This window comes from Fundulus heteroclitus, unplaced genomic scaffold (genome assembly GCF_011125445.2).
Source record: "Fundulus heteroclitus isolate FHET01 unplaced genomic scaffold, MU-UCD_Fhet_4.1 scaffold_85, whole genome shotgun sequence".
NCBI classification, from domain to species: Eukaryota; Metazoa; Chordata; class Actinopteri; order Cyprinodontiformes; family Fundulidae; genus Fundulus; species Fundulus heteroclitus.
Window position 1 is genome coordinate 320,969 of NW_023397307.1, and position 21,669 is coordinate 342,637.

Here is a 21,669-nt window from a genome sequence, read left to right on the forward strand (position 1 = left end):
GGAGAAGAAGCTGCGAGAAGGAGGCAGAAAAGGCCAGGATGAAACTGATGCCTTTGTAGAGAATAGCCTAACCCACGCCTCACCTCAGGGATCGACCCCATGAGCCGGCTCAGGTGATAAAGACATCTACGACTGCACCGGGCAACAGAGCTGGTCACAAGTTTTTTATTTTATTTTTTTTTACAAATCTGAGTTAAGTCTCAAGTTTCTAATTAGCGAAACTAACATTTGTACATCATGCAAATGCCTAAAGTCTGCCTAAAGCGCAAAAATGCTTTAGGTTATGAATTCAGACCCATTATCCTCAAGTCGAGCTGAGCACGTTTAACAACATGTCTTTAAGATGTAAAAAAAAACATTTTTGTCTCTAACAAAATAAATATTTATGTTGGCATAGACTGGTTAAAGTCTACATCAAACAATAAGCACTTTTATTTAGAGGACGTGCATTTGTAATGACGCTAACTTAAAGGGTAACTCACCCCCAAATCTGCTTTTGTTTGCTAATAAACTGTTAACTGTCAGAGTTTGAGTTCTGTCTTAGTTTAGATTCTGTTTTGGGTTCTTTCTTAGTTTGGTTTCTGTCACAGTTTGGGTTTTGCTTTAGTTCTGTTTTGCACTTTGCTTTATTTAATCTGTTCATCGGCCAGCTCAGTTCATACCGCAGCCGCCATCCTATCAGTTTGTCTGTCACTTCCTTGTCACCAGTCTCTAACCAATCAAGATCTGTCCACCTTTCAGCCACCAGTCACCGACCAATCAGTTTAGTCCATTCCTAGCCATCACCCTTCCTCTGATCAATCTCACCTGCCACCTGGAATTAGTCTTCACTGCTCTATTTATACCTGCCTCAAACCTCTGCTCAGTGCCAGATTATACGAGCCTTTTGGTGAGTCTTTTCTGGCATCTTTGTTCTGATCGTCTGTTGATCCCGATCCCGATTTGCCTCTAGATATCTGAGCCAGCCTGATCCCTGTAAGCCTGTTTTGCCTGTCTGATTCGGATGGCTAACCTGTGTTACCAGACCTGTTTCTGCTCTTGGACTATCTGAGCTCGCCTGTTTCCTGTCCGTCTATTAAGTCTGCCCGTTACCGACCTTAGATCTGTTCTCTGACTCTGCTTCTGGACATTCTCGCACATCTGATCACCCGGTTTGACTTAGGACTGTTTTTGACCTCACGGACTCTGATTTACCCATTTTGTGATCCTGCCCGTCATCCCGATTCCAGCTATTATCTCTTCTGTAAATAAATTGTCTTAATTTCATACCATCATTTGTCTGGTTCAACTTCTGGGTCCGTCCGTATATATTCCATTCTTGACAGTTAACATGGTTGTTTCATAGGTTGTCTACATATCCTGGTCATTATTTTTGACAAATTAGAGCATGTTTGTTGAAATCCTGCTTTTGTGTCTAAAATTGTATATGTGCCGCCCTGGATTTAAACGGTGGACTTGCATTGAATTTCGAATTAGCATTGCTTTCGGTTGATGTGACGTAATTCTGATCTAGTGACGTTGGTGGTTCTGCCACTACGGGATATAAAAGCAGCTCTGTTTGAAGAAAAAAATAAACACAAAGCTACATCTTGTGCCTCCATAGAGAGCACAGTTGCACTTTTCCGCCTAGCCCCGCCCACTTTAATGGAGTTTCTCAAATTAATCTTGGGCGGAAATATACTTTTACATGGGGATGAGTTACACTATAAGATCAATAATTGGGATTCACACCAAAATGTCACAAGTGGCTCTTTGCTCTCAAGGTGATTCATTGGATTTCCAACAAGTGGAACGCAGTGCCCCACTTTGGCGTGGAGGTACGCTGAACCTGCCCTTTGCCACCGTCCAGGAGAGCCCAGTTCCATTCTTCAAGAGTCAACAGCCTCTATTTTTCAAATGTGTCACTGGTCCAACACACATGAATTAAATCCATGGCTCATTATCAGGCTCCGGCAGATCATGAATGACATGCTGAGGAGGTAATTCAACAGGGACACATCTCAAAACATGCATGACACCAGCTGCTGACTGCAGTTGGCCACCGTCAAAGCTGAAATTGGTTAAACCGTGAAGGTGGCGCGCGGTGGCACAAGCCGCTGCAGCATTCGGAGACATTATACCCAACAAACTGCTGAAAGCAGCTGGTCTGTGTGGAAACACAGTTTCTTCACACGTCTTACAGAACTGAGGAAGAAAACTGCAGAACTAAGAAGACGAGGGAAAGACTTGGCAAGATTTGATTGAATTTGACTTTGTAAAGAGCCTTGAGATGACGTGTGCTGTGAATTGGCGCTATGTGAATAAAATCGATTTGAACTGAACTTGTTGGCTTGCTCAGCTCTGATGAAATCACAAAGTTAAAGTATCTTCCAGGATTCCAACTCCAGCAGTTTTAAAGGGGGGACATGACAACAAAATTAAATTTTTCTGTGGTTTTGGGGGTATAACATGATCTGTTGTGCAATGATGAGGCCATGTGGATGTCAACAGCTTCTACCAAAGGACCTTACATGGGCGGTCAGCTTTGTTTCTTGTCTCAGAAAATAGTTTATCTTTCTACGTAATTCTCCAATTAGAGCACAAAATCAAACAAACACCCCTTCATTCTCCCTCCTCCCCCCCAGCTGATATATCAGCCGGCTGATTTGACGGCGCGAGGGCCTGAAGTGCAGTTATGGGGGTGGGGGTGGGGGGGGTTAGCACACAATTATAACCCCGGTTTGAACCACGGTGAAGTTAGTTTTGGGTTGGACAGTGGACATTCGCGCTCCGCAGCATCAGCGGCGTCTGCCTCCTGTTCGAGCCGATACAGGGAGGCTGATCTGGGGCTGCCGCTCTCTGTCTGCTCGCTCGCCCCCCCCAAGCCGCAGAGCGTAAATGTCCAATATCCAATCCATCCTGCCCGGTTGCAGCAGACAGACGCTCATACAGGACGTTGTCCTGATTCTGCTGGATAGTCAATCCTGTTAAAGGGGAGCGGTTCTTTCCTACAGTCCCCATGTGCTTGTTCAGGAGAAGGGATTGCTGCAAAGTCAGTGGCTCTATGCAAGGGTCTGAGCTTTCTTTGACAATGTTGGGAATTGGATCTGTTGATTGTATTGGAATGAATTGTGCCCACATTAAATTTGCAGCACGTTGCTTTTATAATTGAAAACAATGTCGAGTTGTTTCTTGTAAAGTGCTTTTGATGCAATAAATTCAAATTAAAGTCCTGTCTTAAAAAGTCCAGAATATTAAAAATGCACTTTTCCCATATTGCATTTAGAAGAATAGCCTAAATGTTTTGTGGCATTTGATGTGTATAAGGCAGTCACTGGAAAACCTAAGAGAAGCTGCTGATGTTGTGAACATAAAAAAAAATAAAAAAATCAGACCATGACTTCAGGGCAAAATCCATAATAAATATTCCTTAAAATGAACAGAGACACGGACAAAAAATGTACCATAAAGATTTATTGGATGTGATCTCCCCTTACTTCCCTTTCTTAAAGAAATATCTCAGCACTCAGGAGACTACTACTATGGTTTCACAATTCATGCAACACAATTTGTCCAATCAACTGCTTAACGTGTCAAGTGAAACCAGAAACTAGAAATCCAAGACTGGCTGTTTCCCATCCGGATGAAAATGATTGAAATGAAGATTTTTTTTCATTTTTTTATTTATTTCAGTGAAACCAGAAACTGTTCTGAGAGCCAACGATCCCAAGAGAGAGGACAGCTTTGGGGCATTTATGAATAACTATCCTCACACAGAGAGCCGTCATTAGCATGTTTTCAAAAAACAACTGCTGGTGGCATAAAACCGCAGAAGTCAAGCGAGCAGACGGAGCAGGGATAAGGCCATCTCAGCTGCTCTCCTCCTGCTTTAAGTGCTAATTGAGCTGCCCACCGTCCTGACCCTGACCCCCGGCCTATTCACCGGGTCCCGTTCTCACGGCCGAGACGCGCGGCTGGAAGCAGCCTCTGGGTCCTCCACCCACCATTCGCTGGACAATCAGGGTCACCACCTCGCTGCCCACCATCTTGACATCCACCCCCACATTTGACAATGGGCCCCCCCACCTCGGTGGCCCTAGAGCAAACCCCTCCGCTCCAACTCCAGCCCACAATGGATGGATGCGCGCGACAGAAGCGGCATCATGGATGCTTAAAATGCAAAACCAGGTCTGGCCAGGAAAGAGGGCATTAATCTGACATTTTTTATTTTTTTTTGGCTCCTTGGGGCCCCAAGGTCAGAATTAGTTCAGTGTAAGAGGAAGAGAAATCCATAGCATGAGTTAAGTGAGAGAATTAGGGCTTTTAAACAGGCGGAACATGTATCGACCTGTGAGATTGTAGATATGCAAAAATATTTAGAGGATAAAATAAAACTATAATTTTATGTTTTATTTTCCATGGAGCGGATGTGGGGTAAAAATAGAAAAGAAATGCTGTAGAGAAAAAAAGTTTTAATATTTAAATATAACAACAATGTTATGGCAATAGAGAGCAAGAGAAGAGGGACAATCTATAGATGCAGTAAATTTACTGCGTTAGGAGAAATATGCTGCAACCTTTTGAATCTCTAGACAGAACTGAGATTCTGTTTAGTGATTTTGTCTGTTTTGATTTTTATATATTGATCAAATGTGTCCTAATATTTAAAAATATTTAAGGGACATATTGTTTACCTAGGAAAAAAATATCTTGTCAAATTATCATTTGACCTGTTTTAGCAGAACCTTATTGAAGCTGATAAGTTCCATTTAGGTTTTATTTGATTTCAAAGGGAACATTGCATCATACGAAAGGAAAAATAGATCTTGGAAAGCCAATACTTCCTTTCAAAACGATTTATTGAATTTATCACTGGCTATATCTGACTAAAAATAAGCTTTCAAAACATTTACAGTTTATGTTCAACATGTGACAGACGTCTCAGAACCCAACTGTGCAATTTTAGACGATTGTTCCCATACAAAGATTTTAAATTGTAATTCAAAACTAGGCATCATTAGGAAGAACACCACTAACCCATATCAACATAATCCATGTGGTAAATGTTTAATTATGTCTTTCAAACACATGGATATTGAGGAATGACGTCCATGAAGCTCTATATAATTATAATTTACATCTATAATGTTCTATAAGATTTTCTTTTTTCTCTCCACATGTCACAAATACAAAAAAAAAATGTCTTGATAGAAAACAAGACAATTTGGACAAAAGCAGCAAAACTAACTGCACAAACAAAATAAGCGATTATTTATTATTTAATAAATAATAAATTATCACTTATTTAAATAAATAACTTGCAAGGCTTTTGATATCAGTTCAGTAGTATCATAGTTTTAACTGAAATTTAAAAAAAACAATAAACATGGATTTAATTGACATTTCCAGATTTTACCAGTCAGATGGTAATATGAAGTCATGAAGGCAAGTTTTATTTTTTTTTAGCAGGGGCTGACCAAACTGGGGCCCGGGGGCCACAGCCCTCCTGCAGAAGGAGCTGATGACCATGGAGACTTTTTCTAACTTCTTAGGAGAAAATCACGACAGATAAAGTTATATTTTATTAAATGTAAAATGGCAGCAACCACACAACATGTTTTTCTTTTATTAGTGATATGGACTCGCGTTCATTTTAATATCATAGTATAAGTACAGCGAAAAAAAAAAAAAAAACATCCATCAGATTTTTACTTTATCTGGCTTGGGCACCATTATTCATTAAAAACCTGACTAAATGTAGTACGACTTTCCAAGAAAGTTTTTGTTTTTGTTTTTGTGAATAGATAAAACATTTGCTAGACCAAGAAAACCAACCCATTCAATACAAAAATATAGCAAAGTGCACCTCTATTTTCATTTTAAGATCAACATCGACACCCTTTTCTACTTTATTCCATATAAATATTGCAAACAATGAAATGACAACTTTAAAGGAAAAACAAATATATACTGTAGCCACTGAGTTTCAAACATGGGGATTTTGGCCAGACTGCAAAATTTGCAACAGCACTGTTTCTATGCCATCGCGTCAGCTTTTATCCTTTTTTAATAATCATAATCAGAGATTATCTTAAAGGCTTCCGAGCATAAAGTGCAACTAACATCTTTCTCCATCTTACTGCTCCGTTTAAACTTACCTCTGATCCTCAAGCATGTCTTGCTGACATATTGGCTCAGATTACATCAAATAAAAGCTAAATCACTCCAAGCACAGCTGCCAAATGCTTAAGCACGCCAGTTTGAGTCAGAACATGTGTACGTCCAGTCGTCTCTGCGCGCCGCTGAGCGACCATAAATGATGATAAAATGACATCATTACAATGGCCGTGTAAAGCCTAATGTTTTAGAAAAGCTCTATAAAAATAAAACCCAGGGAGGGAAAGAGGGGGGAGGGAGAGACGGCGGGTAATGTACCCACTGGAATGGATTGATGTTCTGGTTGAATATGACAAACGACACTTTAAAGACGGAACCGCCCACACCGTTGCACTCTAGCCGAGAGGATGGCGTATTTCATTTTAAGCACGTTCTGTCAAATGTTTGCATTAAAGGCAATCGAGGCTCATCCGTGACCCCGCGGAGCCGGCGCGATCCGAGGCAGGAGGCGGGAAAAAGAGGACGGCAACAATGGCACTTAAGAGCGGAGGGGGGGAGCGATGTGCAGCCGTTGCATAATCACCGCCTAAAAAAAAAAAAAAAAGAGAAATTCAGCGCGTGTGAAGAGGTGGGGGCGCAATTATCAGCCGGGGATGAAGAGACAGACAGTGAGCTCCTCGTGTAGTTGTTTTGACAAATCCAATTTTCCTCGTTCAGGTGAAATGATGGTGTGTGTGTTGATTACGCTGAGGGAATATCTGGAAAGTCTCTCTCTCTCTCTCTCTCTGGACTGACACCTCGGCTAATGGCAAACATTCCTCCTTCCTATATTCCCCACTTCATTAACACCCCCTCCTCATTACCGCGACTCGCGCCGCAGCTCTCCGCGTGCCCTCACACACTCCCACACACCTTTACAACATCTCCACAGCTGGATTCCACCGTGGGAGGCTGCTGCAGTCCCTCCGCGTATCACAGAGAGGCCTGAATGGTGCCTGGATTTATGCGGGAAGCAGAAAAGCACATTGTTCTGGTTTTTACTTGCTTTTTTTTGTTGTTGTATTTGATTAACTTTAGTTTATTAGATCAATAATTGAGTGCTATTTGACTCCCGTGATACAGAACGGCATCATCGTGTGGATATCCTTTCAGTGTATGTGATACATTTAGCGTTTTTATTTTCATTTGAACAGCTATGGACAATCTAAAATATGTTTTTTAGCCTTAAGTAATCACTATATCGTTTTGTGTGGCTGTTTTTTTCCTGCCGAGGAACTGGGGCTTGACATCAGCTCTGGCTATAATCTCGCATGTTTACATTGTGTCGATTAATATGCATTTATTTATAAAAATTAAACCCAACTCTTTGAGTCATCATAACAATAAGGAGGATCATATGATTCCTTCATAAGCTCAGACTTCTGGCTGAAAGTGACAGGCTTGCATTTCTCGAACATCCAACATCAAACAGGAAAACAATAGAAAATCCTGTGGTGTGAAGAGTTTTAAGCAGAAAAAAACAACAACAGAGTTTTTGGGTGGGTAAGAAGAAGACTCATCACTTTCTCAAACCTCTCCCACTTTTTGTCCGTACCTGGGAACTTGGATAGAAAAAAAAAAAGTAGAAGTGTTCACCGCCTTCTTTACCGTGATGCTAATTAGTGACTTCACTTCCATTCGGCATGTCTGTTGTCAACTAAGCGCTCTCAGTTCAGTAATTACCCAATAACACCATATAACCCCGAGCGTCACCCCCTGAATACATTCTGTTCTTTTATGACAAGTGAATGATGGAAAATAACCCTACGTTGGGTTTGCAAACAAGAAAGAAAAAAAGGAAAGGAGTCTGAGGGTGATTTACAAAATTCTTTGGTCTGACAAAGACAAACAAGACAGGAAAGCCTTCCAGGCTTATGCTGCTGACCCGAGCTTTAGTAATGAGACCTGGAGGTAAACGTCGATGCTAAGGTGGGAGGAGATACAGGACAGACTGTCCTCAAGCCAGAACACTCACTGAAACAAAACAACAGCAGAAATCACTGGAGAGACGGTTAAATAGATCCACTTCCAGTTCAACCTGACAGAAATGGCAGCGGATAAACACAAAAAGAGTGACAGAAATAGACACGTTGACTAGTAAAGATATGCATGTCTCTCAGATGATATATAGAAGTATTCATAATTGTAGAATATGTTTTTTTTCCCTCCCTTTTTCTTCCACAGTTCTGGGTTTTTTCGAGCATGGACAGAAACGTATGGCAAAAGTTTAAAGTGAATGCATTCTGATTGCAAAACTCTCGAAAACTTTCCTCCAGGTAACCACTCGAGCATAAAACATGACCTGATTGTAAGTGCATCATGATCAAAAGTTGAGAGCAGCTGATTCAGGTATTGTTCGCCCCGGTTACCTGCAATCAGCCGGTGATGTACATGTTTGCGGCTCTGGATGTGAGCAGGGAGAATGCAGCAGACTCTAACTGCGTTATTAAATATGCCACCGTACATCTGCCTCTTTAATGTCACACATTCCCTTACTGGGAGCCCAAAAAGAAACAGGGTTCTAGCAAGTTTACGTATTTTCCACAGTCCCATGCCCATATATTATTTCTTTTGTTTTTTTAAAGACATTGGTTATATATTTAAATTTATGGTGGATTTCCTCCACCTCAAAGAGGGAAAAAATGTATGCAAACAGTGTCACATTTTTACAAAAACCTCCCCTAGTATTCGCTAATTTCTCTTAGTTAGTTGCACCTTGACGGTTCGACCGACGCTTTGCAGCCCTCTGCAGGCTGCTGGCATAAAGCTGTCAGGGTATTTGACCCTTCTGCAGGGCCGAATTAGTAAAATTGTCCACCAGGTTTCCTGCATTTGACCCAAACTGTAACTCTGGCATGGAAAAGTGTATTTAGGATAATCAGGAGGAGACCAGAAACCACCAAAGTCAAGCCTGCAATGAACTCCAGTGTGGACTGAGAAGCTGCAGACCAAGAGAGAAGCTCCTGTTCCACAACAGACGCCTCGTCGTGGTAGGAAAATCAAACTATAACTGACCTCCAAGACTTATTGAATATGGAAACGTTGAAGTGGTCAAGTTCCAGCACTTTATTGAGAAACAGAGCAGAGATTACATAGATAAAAGTAATCACACCCAACAGCCCGGCTGCAGCTTGTCTGCTCTGTCTCTGTCGTTCTAACCTCTTACTAATACCTGACAGTCTATCCTAGACAATCATTGTCCTGCACAGTAAACACGCCAGCATTGGCCTTGGCAATCAGCGGACAATAGAGCTGATGCAGTTCTCGTGTCTCCATTGCTCACATGTCTGAAGTGGCGTCCGGTCATAATGACTTTAGGATAATAATCCAAGAACACTCGTCTAGTTTGAGTTTAATTTGCAGTTGCCAACGTGGGCAAGCCAGAGTCCGTCTGTAGAAAAGGTTTAGAATCAAACAAAAAAGCTTGAGCTACATGACCAGAGTGACAAGAAGCGTATTTGGAGATGTCAAGGTGAGGCTATCGACCAAGATCACCACACTGCAAAAACGGAGCTAGAAATACGTAAAATGTTCTTAAAATTAGTGCATTTGTCCCTGATTTGACGAGGTTAATAAGATGATTTGCCAATAGAATAAGATTTTTACACTTAAAATAGGAACAATTCGTCTCCACACAGCAAAAACGGATCTAAAAACAAGTAAAATGTTCTTAAAGTTAGTATATTTGTCCTCGATTTGAGCCAGTAAATAAGATTATCTGCCAATGGAATGAGTATCTTTACCCCTAAAATAAGATAATTAGACATCCTGCACTTGAAATAAGATGATGGAGATGAATTGTTCCTATTTTTAGAGAAAAAATCTTATTCTATTGGCAAATAGTCTTATTTACCTGCTCAAATCAAGGACAAATACACTTATTTTAAGAAAATTTAACTTGTTTTTAATTCTGTTTTTGCAGTGCATCATCTTATTTCAAGTGCAGGATGTCTAATTACCTTATTTCAGGGGTCAAAATACTCGTTCCATTGGCAGATAATCTTATTTACCTGCTCAAATCAAGGATAAATACACTAACTTTAAGAACATTTTACTTATTTTTAGATCTGTTTTGCAGTGCAGCCACTGTAAAGCCTGGCGGTGGTTGCATCATGCTGTGGGACACGTGGCAGCCACACGGATCCAATCGAGCTTTATTTAAATAACACCATTCAACACAAGATGATCTCAAAGCGCTTTACAATAATTAAATAAATAAAAAAACTGGACACAAATCAGGACAGAAATAAAAAGGGACTGATAAGAAAGACGAGCTCATAAAGCTCATCTAGAGAATGCCAAGAGAGCACAAAGCAGAAACCACAACAACAAGGGATTGCTTGAAGAATCTAAAACATACATGATGTTTTGAGTCATTTCACAAATTCTGTTCGCTGCATAACATAGAAGGTAATAAACAGGAGGGAAAGTCATCAAAAGACAAAGGTGTGTCCCTCTGTGAAGAGAGTAGTCTGCTCTCACGTATAAACACAACCACATCAAGGTTTTTAGGAGATTGTTGCAGAGCTGGTAGATACAGGACAAAAAGCATATCGATGACATAGAAATCTGATTGATCGATAATTATCAAAAAATTGCAAACATATATTTTAAGTGCAGCCATGGCCATTATATGTTGTTGCTTAATTCCCTATTCCTAAACAAAGAACACTGAATTCAAACAAAAACCTTTATACAACCAACTTTTTTACCAAAACTTAAAAAAAAAAGAGGTGATTGGGCGTTCCTGGGTCTGAGTTTGTACTTGGTTGGGAAGGTTAATATAATTGTATTAACATTCATGATAGGCTAGAATGCAAAAGGATGGAAAACTGTTCTTCTCTTTATCTTTTAATTGACCAATTGTCTAATGATCGATACATACTATTATTGAATTATCGTCCAGCCCTATATTATTATATTCCTAAATGAAACACGACTTGTTGATCAACTGGTTTAACTGATGAAATGAATCCTAAATTTAGCACAGAAAGCCGCTCTGAACTAAGAGAAATTGATCAGCTGATCATAAAGCGTAACGCTGAATAAGAAGAAAAAGAAAACACTATGGCTTTAAAAAAAAAAAAGAAGAAGCCCATAAACATTTCAAGTCAGGTTTTGAAAAAAGGCCCGGCGGGGGCCGCAGGTGCAGCAGCGGGCCGCTGATAATGGCCTGTCTTTTATCTCTGTCGATGTAAAGACAACATTAGCCGAGGCGAGGAGAACCTACCCGCCACGTTGGCCACATCTGCAGTGCTGACGTTCCGGGAGTTGCGGCTCACTTTGAAGGTCACGGCCGGTCCCACCACCCTGTGAGACGCACAGACAGACGTTTGAAAAGGTTTACAAAAGGCACACTTAGAGTCCATTTCCCTCTGTGGCTTTGCATTGTTTTTCAAAGGGAAACTGAGCTGTGCTCATTAAGGCTCAGCCACACATAGCCCTTAAAAAAAAAAGCATTAACCTGTGGCGATCCTTTAGGCTACAGCAATCCTCATCACCACACAGAGATAACCTCTTGAATCTCAATGCAGTGTGTCTGCCAGCGTTTAAGCGTGCGAGGAAATAAAGATAAGGCGGGCGAGGATGCTTCCTCCTGGAGAGGAAGGACCTAAGCTGCATTTTTTTTAATACATTTAGATTCTGAATGAGAACGACGCGGCTGCGACGCGTATTATTTCAACAGATATGAGTGTACTGGTGTCAAAACCATCTGAGAGTGTAAGGAACGGTGAGATTTTCTCCCCCCCACCCGCCCCCACCTCAGCATCCATCATCAATGATCCACCTTGAATCGAAGCGCAGAGGGAGACTGGGTGGTCAGAGCCAAAGCGGGTCTCCCAATGTGATTACCCTCGTGTTTTTTTTTTCTGTAATTCAGATTAAAAGCCCAGCAGGAAGGAACATTAGAAAGCCTCCTCCCCCCCCCCCAGGATGCTTTGTGCACCACAATAGGAAGCGACTCCTGGTGCAGCAACAGTGCTATAAAACACGGTGACATCAGCGTGGAGCAAGTCGTGTCCCAACGAACCGAAAGAAGGAAAACGCTCCGACTGTTCTTCTCTGGCCTTTCACGCTGATGGATTTAAACGTTTTTCAGTGCGGGGGCTGAGTGCATTTTTTTTTCAGGCGCCGAGGTCGGCCTCTTCTGTCCAAACAATTAAAGTAAAAGGGTCAGCAAAAATAATTAAGAGCCACGCACAAAATAAAAGCCTCTTTTGTTTTTGTTTTTTTTTGTTTTTTCTCTCTCTCTCTTTGCCAGAATCCCACACCCATCGGTGCGATTTACAGCGGTGTTTCGCACAACATCTTCCCCGTCCGAGGCCCATTTAGAAAAAGAAATAGAGTTACATGTGGCGGTAAACGCAGAGAAGGCTGTAAATGGATGCAGAAATAGAAGTAAAAGCATTCGTACTGTCTGAACGCGGCACCTTATAGCAGCTCTGCTCCGACCAGGAATCATTGGGTTTAACGTTTTCCAGACAGTTTGACCAAGGCATCATATTTTTGGTTTAAAACCAACAAGGGACCAGATTTATGACTTATTGAGGGATGATTTTTGTACGACTGGAAGAAAACCGACGTTTTGGCGGCAAGGTTTGATAATGCTGAAAGAAACTGAAGTTAAATGAGCTTGTCCATTTTCTGGACCTCGTTCACGCTGGCTTCTTTATACACTGGAGCAGAAAATTGAAAGAGTCAATATCTGAGTGAGCGGCATTACTAGAAGAAGCCGAAATAAAAATAAGTCACATTTTCAAAGATCCCTGCCTTACCAAAGGGTCAAATAACAAGAAGTTATAAGTCAATTAACCCTTTTCACCCCAATGCAAACCTATTGTCACCAATATTAAAAAAAAAAATGTATTTATACATTTCTGTTCCTACTTTTAAAACCTGTTTTCTCACTGAAGGTAATATTATACTGATAATATTATACTAGTGCAGTTTTCTGGAAGCTTTGTTGCATCAACAGGGAGGACTGGAGGTTTTTAAATTTAGCACCCAGCAGATTTTAGACACAATTCACTTCACTAGTCGTTCTTCTGTTTCCAGACATGCAAAAATGAATTTGCCCAGGAGAAAGTTGTGTTTGCAAAGCATTATTAATGAATCCTGACCTTTCAGCATAAATATGAAGAGTTTAGCCGTCAAAACGTCAGACTGGTCCGGTATCGGCCAAAGTGGGCCTATTGTTTGGGTTCCTCTTGGGTTGATGGAGCAGAATCCCCATCAGGAACACTTTATGGGGGCCCAGCATGGCTTTTTCTCAGGCTGGATGAGCACTAAGTGGGCCTATTTGGTAGAACTCATTTGGGTCGACCAAATAAAACCCATTAATGAGCTGATCACTCTACGCAGGATCGCAAACAGGCACTAAATGGGTCCTCAATAAAAGAAAATCGGGCCAATTTTCAACTTCAAGTCCCACCTGGGGCCCGTTTTTAGCCCGTTACCTACCCGTATGGGTCCCATGGTTTTTCATGCTTTACCGCCATTACCCATGCAAACCAACAGAACACACAAAACCATGAAAACATTTTCACTCCACCAGTCTAAAACCTTAAGAGTTTTGCTTTTCAAAGTCTGGAGCACGATTGCAGCTTTGCGCTCATTTAATCGTTAACGGTTATTGTGCGGTGTTTAATTGGGTTTCTCGGGCCCCGAGGCCAACATATCAAAGGAAAAAACCTGGCCATGTTCACCAGTCGTGTTTACGCACCAGTTACCTTATAGTATTCTAACATTTTAGGTAAAATAAACTAATTAGACAGCATGTAATTAACGAACCACAGGGGGAAACTTAACAAGGCTGCGTGCTAAAAGAAATGTAAAAATACTCCTTTTATTTTTGCTGCTCTCATTGTAATCTCCACCGTTTTGTTCTTCGCTTACGTCCCAAGTAAACCCGGCTGCAGAAGGAGCAAAAAAAACGCCTGATTTCAGCCGATCGCGCTCTCTGGGAACACAACAGATCATTTTCTTCCACCATTTCTCCTGCTTCTGAGCACGGGAGCTGATATATTTGCCACATCTGTGAAGTGATTCATCAGCCGGCCCAGGCAAAGACTGGGACTGCGATGAAGAGGAGGAGGAGGAGGAGGAGGAGGGGGGATCACTCAGAGTGAGATTATCACATGTCCATCTGTCGACCCTTACCACCAAGGGCAGCTGCAGCACAAAGGTACAACATCGACTTTAAAGCTTATAAATAACCTCACGGGGAAAATAGATCTCACTGAAGATTATTTCTTCACCTCACGTTGCCCTGATTTATCGTTTTGGGAAAGATGACTTGGCTGGCAACGGTTTGAAAAATGTAATAATCGGTAAAAAATAAAAAATAAAATACGACCTCAAAAAGCCAAAACATGTTTAATAGTTGATTTCATTTCACACTGCATTATTTCAAAAAGGCAACACGGATACTTGTTTAGTTCTGAACTAAATAAAACCTTTTTTTTTATTATTTCACGGGGGAAAAAGCGATTTTGACAGCTTGATCGACACCAGGAACCAACCCGGTCATGTTATGAAACCATAACCTCCCTCTTTGCTTGGGTGAATAACGACAACTTTCCAGTCTGAGAGATGTTCCTTTATTTTATTTATTTATTTTGTCTTGAAAACCGAAGCATGAAGCAGAAAAATAAAGCTCCCATCCGCTGTAAACAGATTTAACTCAGTGGAACAAACAAGCTGGAATTACAGAGGTTGCTTAATTAAATTGCTAATATTTTTAAATTGGGAGGCAAAACTAAAAAAAGATAACTAGAAATGCTAGAGCGGAAAAGCAAAAACCTTCTTAAAACAAGAATCAAAGAAAGGTTTTGCTCTTCGGCTGTTCGATGTATTGAATTCCAAATTATGAATCAATGCTCATATGAATTCTTAAAGATCGACTCGTGTAACCAGAGACAGATTTAAATTCCACTGTGAACTTAAATGTGTGAGCCGGGACTACTTGCGCAGACACGACTCTGTGGACATCCGGGCGGACGCGGTGTCACACTATAAAATGCTCGGAGGCAAAAAGTTTTCCCATTGAACTGTTTTATATGTGATACGGAGCTTGATGCGCTGAGCTGCTCCAAGCAGGCGGTCTGCAGCACGGCAGCATCACCGTCCCTCTCTGCTCTCACTGACAGGTGAGCGGTGGGAGTCTGCTGCTAAATAAACGGCTCTAGGTGCTCAGCTAGCTAATCAAACATTTTACCATCCCTTCCCCGTTTCGTCCGGCTGGCAGAAAGTCTGGGAATTGAACCAATTTTTCATAAGAAATATAAACAACAGGTACGCTCGATTATGAAGGCTTAAGCCGGGCGTACACTGTACGATGTTTTTAATCGCGGTACTCTAATGCAGCTCAAACTGTACAACAAAAACGCAGTTTAAGAGTTCCCAGCTCACCATATCTGTTCTTACTGTACGTCTAAAAACCACGTTCGACTCAGCGCCATAGAGAGATGGCGCTACTCGGACTCGTCTACCCGGAAGCCAAACGTCCACAGTAGAAGAAAAAAAAACGGAAGTGTCGATGCTCACTGTTAAATATGAGGCTCAGTAGAACGAAATGCGCTGCCTTGGTAATTCTATGAGTTGCTCCTCCGTACTTTGACTCCATGTTACATGTACCACCACCATGCTTCTCTCCACTCCTACATTTACGTCTAAGATGAAGAAGAATTCCCTTGTTTGCACATGCTCAGTGCGCGAGTTTGGGGGAAATCAGCTCGTAGCTCTGCTTCAACAGCAGGAGGCGCTCACCATCACCTCACGAAGGCCGACTGAATTTCAAACATGTTTGATTTTCAACCGACCGTCCGATTCCTGATGGGGAGGTGGTCGTGAGAGGCGAATCACCCCCTCGTTATCCCCTGTATACGACACGACGCAGGACTCACGATCAAGCTGAAACCTGGCCCGATCCAAAACATTCTCGCACGACTGAAGAATCGACACGAAAAGGGCAAAAACTCGTACAATGTACGCCCGGCTTTAAAGGTCCACGAAGCTCACAGTATGCGCCTTCACACTCCAGTGCAGGCGGTGGATTTTTAATCTTATATTTCTGATAATGCACCAGATTAGTGTCCAAATGTATTTTTCTTTTTGGTTTAATGAAATTTTTTTCAATTGAATAGAATAGAAATAGCAGCTGTACATATCTCTGGTGTCTCTGTTTTCTACCCTGGATCAGTTTGGGTTTTCTTCCCCTCTGCATGTTTCTGAAAACATTCAGGGAGAAGCTTTGGTCCTTACAGCCGCCATTAACCATCGTTACTTTGTTAATTTGCTGTTGAATGTTAATATGCTACCAGTATCAATATGTTGCATAACTACACAGTCATGAAATTCAGGTAACAGCTAAAAAATTTGTTCAATACCTGCAAACCAATTAGAGATTGGAGCGAAACGAATCAAGTTGCAAAGAATCGATTCTAAATCTTGAGAATCTGAACCAAATCGATTCTTGACATTTGAATCCATACCGAGCCCTAATTAGATTCCATGTGTCATAAAAACATGGCAGACAAACTACATTCCTCAACTTTATAATTTTTCTTGTGTCGAATGCATCTAACAACAGTTTTTAATGGAAAACAAGCTCAAGAGGTAGAGGCTTCATAGGGTAAAGTTTTTTTTTTTATAAGAATGCTGCTTAGTGCAGTGGGAAAAAAAATAAAACATATAAATAAAATGTGGGAAATGTTACAACAGAACTGTAGAAATATCGCATAACCCGTATATGTGACGATTCTTATGCAAATAGCGCCTTAATATACATATACATACTTAATATGTATGTAAAATATGGTTCAGTCAACCCAACATGGTCTGCTAAAAAGTTAAAACATGGACAGCACTGTTTAGTACGCTTTTCTAAACCTGAACCTGAATTAATTTTGCTTTTCTGCACGAGGACGCCTGGTTATTTCAGATGTGACCGATGAAGACTCTGCAGCCTGGTCCTCGTCAGCCTTCATCTTTTTCACATCCGTCCAGCCGAGGCCCGCTCTCTCCTCCTGGTGGCGGCTCTCCGATGCGAACCCTCGACTCAGACAGACATTACATCACCTCGGCACAGAGATAAATAAATAACTAGATAAAACCTTTGGTCTGCACTCAGCGACGTTATGCAACAGCTAGCATTATTCCACAATCAAAGGCTCGGGCGAATCCACCCACACCAGCGCCCCTCCTCCACTACCAGGCCACGGCTGCAGCTAAAAACATTTCCAGGGCCGCCTCGCTGCGGAGCGCTCACCGGCGCCGTTATCTAATCACTATTGAATTGTTCCAAATCAAATGTGAGGGTGCGAGTCACTCTCCAGGTTTGTGTGTTTTTTTTTTGTGTCCTGGCGCGGTGTGTAGGCTCGCTTTTATGATTCATGTCTTTCCAGTTTTGGTTGTTTTTTTTTCCTGCAGGCTCGATGAACCGCCGCCGCCGCCGCTGCAGCCGCCGACCGCCTCTCTTGCTGCGGCCCCAGGAGGGAATCGTTGGCAAAGTGGAAGTTTAGCCGCCTTTGTCAGCGGCGAGGGGCGCACAGGTCACCCAGCTACTTTGTTCAGAGACACTTTTGTTGCTGTAATATGCTAATCTGATGGTTCTGAGCGAGGCTGAGGGTTGGGCTGCCTGGTAAATGGATGCAGGGTAGCTTGAAAGATGGAGGGAAATAAAAAAATATATAAAAAAACATGTTCTGAGATGACTGGTTGGATTTTATGCAGCACTTTCAGGCACTGAAGTACTTCAGTCTTTGGACTTTAAAGGGTGTACTTGTGATATACGGTACCTAGCAGCAGAGGCGGGTAATCAGGAAGTAAAACGCCTGGACAGACTGGCTCCCACCTGAACAGGGACTAATGTTTACAGGATGAAGGAAGACTGGGCAGAGTTTTTACTTTCTGAAGCCGGATTCATCCACCTCTGCACAGCAGAAGCGTTCGCTGCCCCAGTTAATCAAGTTATTACGAGCATTAAACCTTTATGTGTACAGGCAGGTTAATCGAGACAAAAGTTCTCATTTACAAGAGAGGCCAGGAAGTTAAAGCAGAGGTCATCGTAATGCCATTAATCACATGTTTTCTGCTTCACCAAAATAACCCACTCCCTTCAAAAGAAAACAAAAGGTATTGAAAATGGTATCAAGTTTTTTGAGTCAGCATCAAGTCTGGTGTTTCAGTTTCAGGGCAATCCTTATTACCACAGCCTCCTAGGTTTAGGTCTGTTCCAACATGCTTAGCTTTTATATTTAAGGTTATTTATAGTGGAACATGAAACACTGACCAAGTCTCTACTATTTTGGATCCTCTGACAGGTTTTCCTCCAGGACTGCTCTGTATTTAGCTCCATTACCTTCGACTCTGATTAGCTACCCACAGCATGATGCTGCCACCACCGTGCTTCACAGTGTGAAATGTGTCCTCATGTGCAGTCTTACTTTTTTATTGTACTATAAACGAAGGTCAGCTGTGGCCTCATCTAACCACAGCACAATTTCCTCATATTTGCTGTGTATCCAACACATATAGCACATTTTATGGATTATTTTGAATAAAATAATCTCTGCAGATTCTTCCACCTACCCTGAGTAGCTCTGCAGCTCCTCCAGAGTTGGAGTCGCCGGATTGCTCCCCAGTTTTGGCTCTTTTTGGTAAATTTAGACGGACGGTCGGGTCTGGATCGGACCATAATCCTAATAGCTCAGATCCTGCATTACACAGAGCTCTCTGTGTGAGGTGTTTGAAACTTGTGATGCTGATTTATAACCTAAACCTGCTTTAACCTTCTGCACCAGTTTCTCCCCTTAACCCATCTACTGCGTTCCTCTGGCCTTCGTGACGCTTGGTTGTTCACTAAAGGTTCTCCAACGAACCTCTGAGGACGGAAACAGAGCGGCTGCATTTAATCACAAAGTGGATTCTGGTTCCGCATGAGGCGACTTGTTGAGGTAATGGTGAGGTTTGCAGAATATTTTATTTAGGGGTTAAAGAGTAGAAGGGTTGAAAGGGAGAAACACAAACCTCATTGAATTTGTTTAAAAATAATAAAAATAATAGAGAAAAACTGTCCCTCTTCGGCTCTATGACCCTGAACTACTTCATGTTGGTCTGACGATTACAACAAACGAGACTGAAGTCCGTGGTAACATCACTAAATCGTCAGGGTGCAACTAGGAGGCGCCGTAGCAGGTGAAGGAGATTTGTTGAGAAGCAGGGAGGTAAGAAGCCACAGGTAGTGGAGGTAAATCAGCGCCAGCCTGGGACTTTTGTCTCTGGCTTTAATCGCTCTCCTGAAGGTGACTGCTGTTGCCACAGCGGCTGGGAGCTGGGCAGCCTTAAAAAAATAAAATAAAAAATACATGTGGCGCCTCTGACAAATTGTCAAGGCGGCTCCCCCTGCCGGGCTTTCACTGCGGTCGCAACAAAAGAGACCCCCGGCTTACCACCTCTCTTTCTGCATCTACATCTCCCTGCCGTTTCTCTCCCTTTCTCTACCTCAGATCCATCACCCTCCCCCTCCCCTCCTGCCCCGTGTGTGGCTCCCCTCTTTTCATTCCCGGGATGGCAGAGCAAAGACAAAAAGGTGCATTACGACAGCAGAGGAGCGTGGGCCACCCAGGGACTCCATGCAGCAGCCGAGCGACACGGCGAGGCGCGGGGGCGCTCGGCGGCGGGGGTGGAAAGAGTGTGCAGCGCGGGGGCGAAGCCGTGCGAGTAGATGGCCCCACGCCGAGCCGCCCCGTCCCCTACCTGCCTGCATACAAAAACGCACCGACGTGCACTTCTGTCTCACCTCAACTCTGAGTTCAAGTTCAGTTTCCCGAAGCTTCGGCTTACGCAAAAAACGTTCGAGGGAACGGAAATGCTGCACTGCAAAAACGGATCTAAAAAGAAGTAAAATGTTCTTAAAGTTAGTGTATTTTTCCTTGATTTGAGCAGTTAAATAACATGATCTGCCAAAGGAATAAGATTTTTCCACGTAAAATAAGAACAATTCATCTCAATCATCTTATTTCAAGTGCAGGATGTCTAATTATCTTATTTTAGGTGTCAAAATACTCGTTCCATTGGTAGATCATCTTATTTACCTTCTCAAATCAAGGACAAATACACTAACTTTAAGAACATTTTACTTCTCTTTAGATCCGTTTTTGCAGTGTGCGCTGATCTGCGGAGAAACGTCGAAACACTGGCTCACGACGAGAGGCACGTGGAAAGGCGAGCTGAGCTGACGGGATAACAGAGACACTGCGACATGAGTTATTCAACTCAAATGATTAAACCTGTGGGAAAACTAAAAAGGCTTTAAATAAAAAGGTACGACATAAAAAGGAGGCAGTAGGTTCCCTTTGCTTTTTCTTTTTTCTTTTTTAAACACGGTTCAGTGGAGCAATTACAGTACAAACTATGCATCGTACTGCAACTCTTTCATTCCAAAATAAATCTAAAGAGTTAGAATAAGCATACAAGTTTGGTTGTGCCACAGGAAGGCTCCTGACGATTAGCAGGTCCCAAAAACGATGCAAACCTCCAGAAACGGACCAAAACAATGATAGATTAGATCCTGGATATTTAGAAATGTTACAGGGGGGGGATTAAGAAAGGACATTCTTACACATGACCCGTCCCTAAACTGTTCAGATTAAGTTTACGGTTCCTCATTATGGCCACCAGTTACAGGACGAACAGACGATCGCAGCTTGAAAGCATCTCATGAATATAGTTTCAACTAATTATAACTGCAGGGTGTCCAAAGTTTATTTTTTGAATCATTATAGTTTTGCTTTGTAATGGAGAGACGTGTACACTGCAAAAAGAGAACTAAAACTAAGTAAAATTTTCTTGAAATTAATGTATTTTTCCTTGTTTTGAGCAGGTAAATAGGACTATTTGCCAATGGAATAAGATTTTTGCACTTAAAATAGGAACAATTGATCTCCACCATCTTATTTCAAGTGCAGTTTATCTAATTATCTTATGTTAGGCATCAAAATACTCATTCCATTGGCAAATAATCTTATTTACCTGCCCAAATCAAGGAAAAATACAATAAAATCACTTATAGTTCCCTTTTTGCAATGTAGATCCAAAACCTAAACAGGCTTTTGCACGTTTGGCTTATTATAAGAAAAGTATCCTGTTAGTAAATTATTTTGGGCTCAATTGGGGTAAAAAAAGTTAAATAGTTATAGTAAAAGTCACTAGATGGATGTGATCCTGTTGACTATACGGATGAAATCCAAACGAATAGAGAAACTGAAGTTATTAAAAAAAAACATTCTATATCTAACTTCTTCTATTGTAAGAACACATATTTGTGCTCCTGGTAAAGATGTGTAAAACAAAATTTCTTTTTTTTTTCATTGCTAAATACCCTAAAGCGAAATATTTTGAATATCCCAACTTCCCCCTGAGTACATTTTAACCAGCAGTGAAAAATAGCCTTGCCAAAATAAGTGAATTTAGTGAAACCACCAGAGCCACGGTAATAGCTCCATTAACTGTAATTAAGGCAGAATTTAATTC

At 41.8% G+C, this 21,669-nt stretch overlaps 1 protein-coding gene and 1 long non-coding RNA gene across 2 annotated transcripts in view; one reads left to right on the forward strand and one right to left on the reverse strand.

Moving 5' to 3' along the window:
* Positions 1–21,669, reverse strand: part of LOC105917887 (receptor-type tyrosine-protein phosphatase N2) — a 269,052-nt gene that overhangs the window by 169,169 nt on the left and 78,214 nt on the right. The window contains exon 11 of the mRNA XM_036134561.1: positions 11,366–11,445. Within this exon, the coding sequence (XP_035990454.1) occupies positions 11,366–11,445 (80 nt within the window). The remainder of the gene's footprint in view (positions 1–11,365; positions 11,446–21,669) is intronic.
* LOC118562283 lies at positions 17,059–17,796 on the forward strand. Its single transcript, XR_004930553.1, has 2 exons — positions 17,059–17,471; positions 17,566–17,796. It is a non-coding gene; the product is annotated as an uncharacterized LOC118562283 (long non-coding RNA).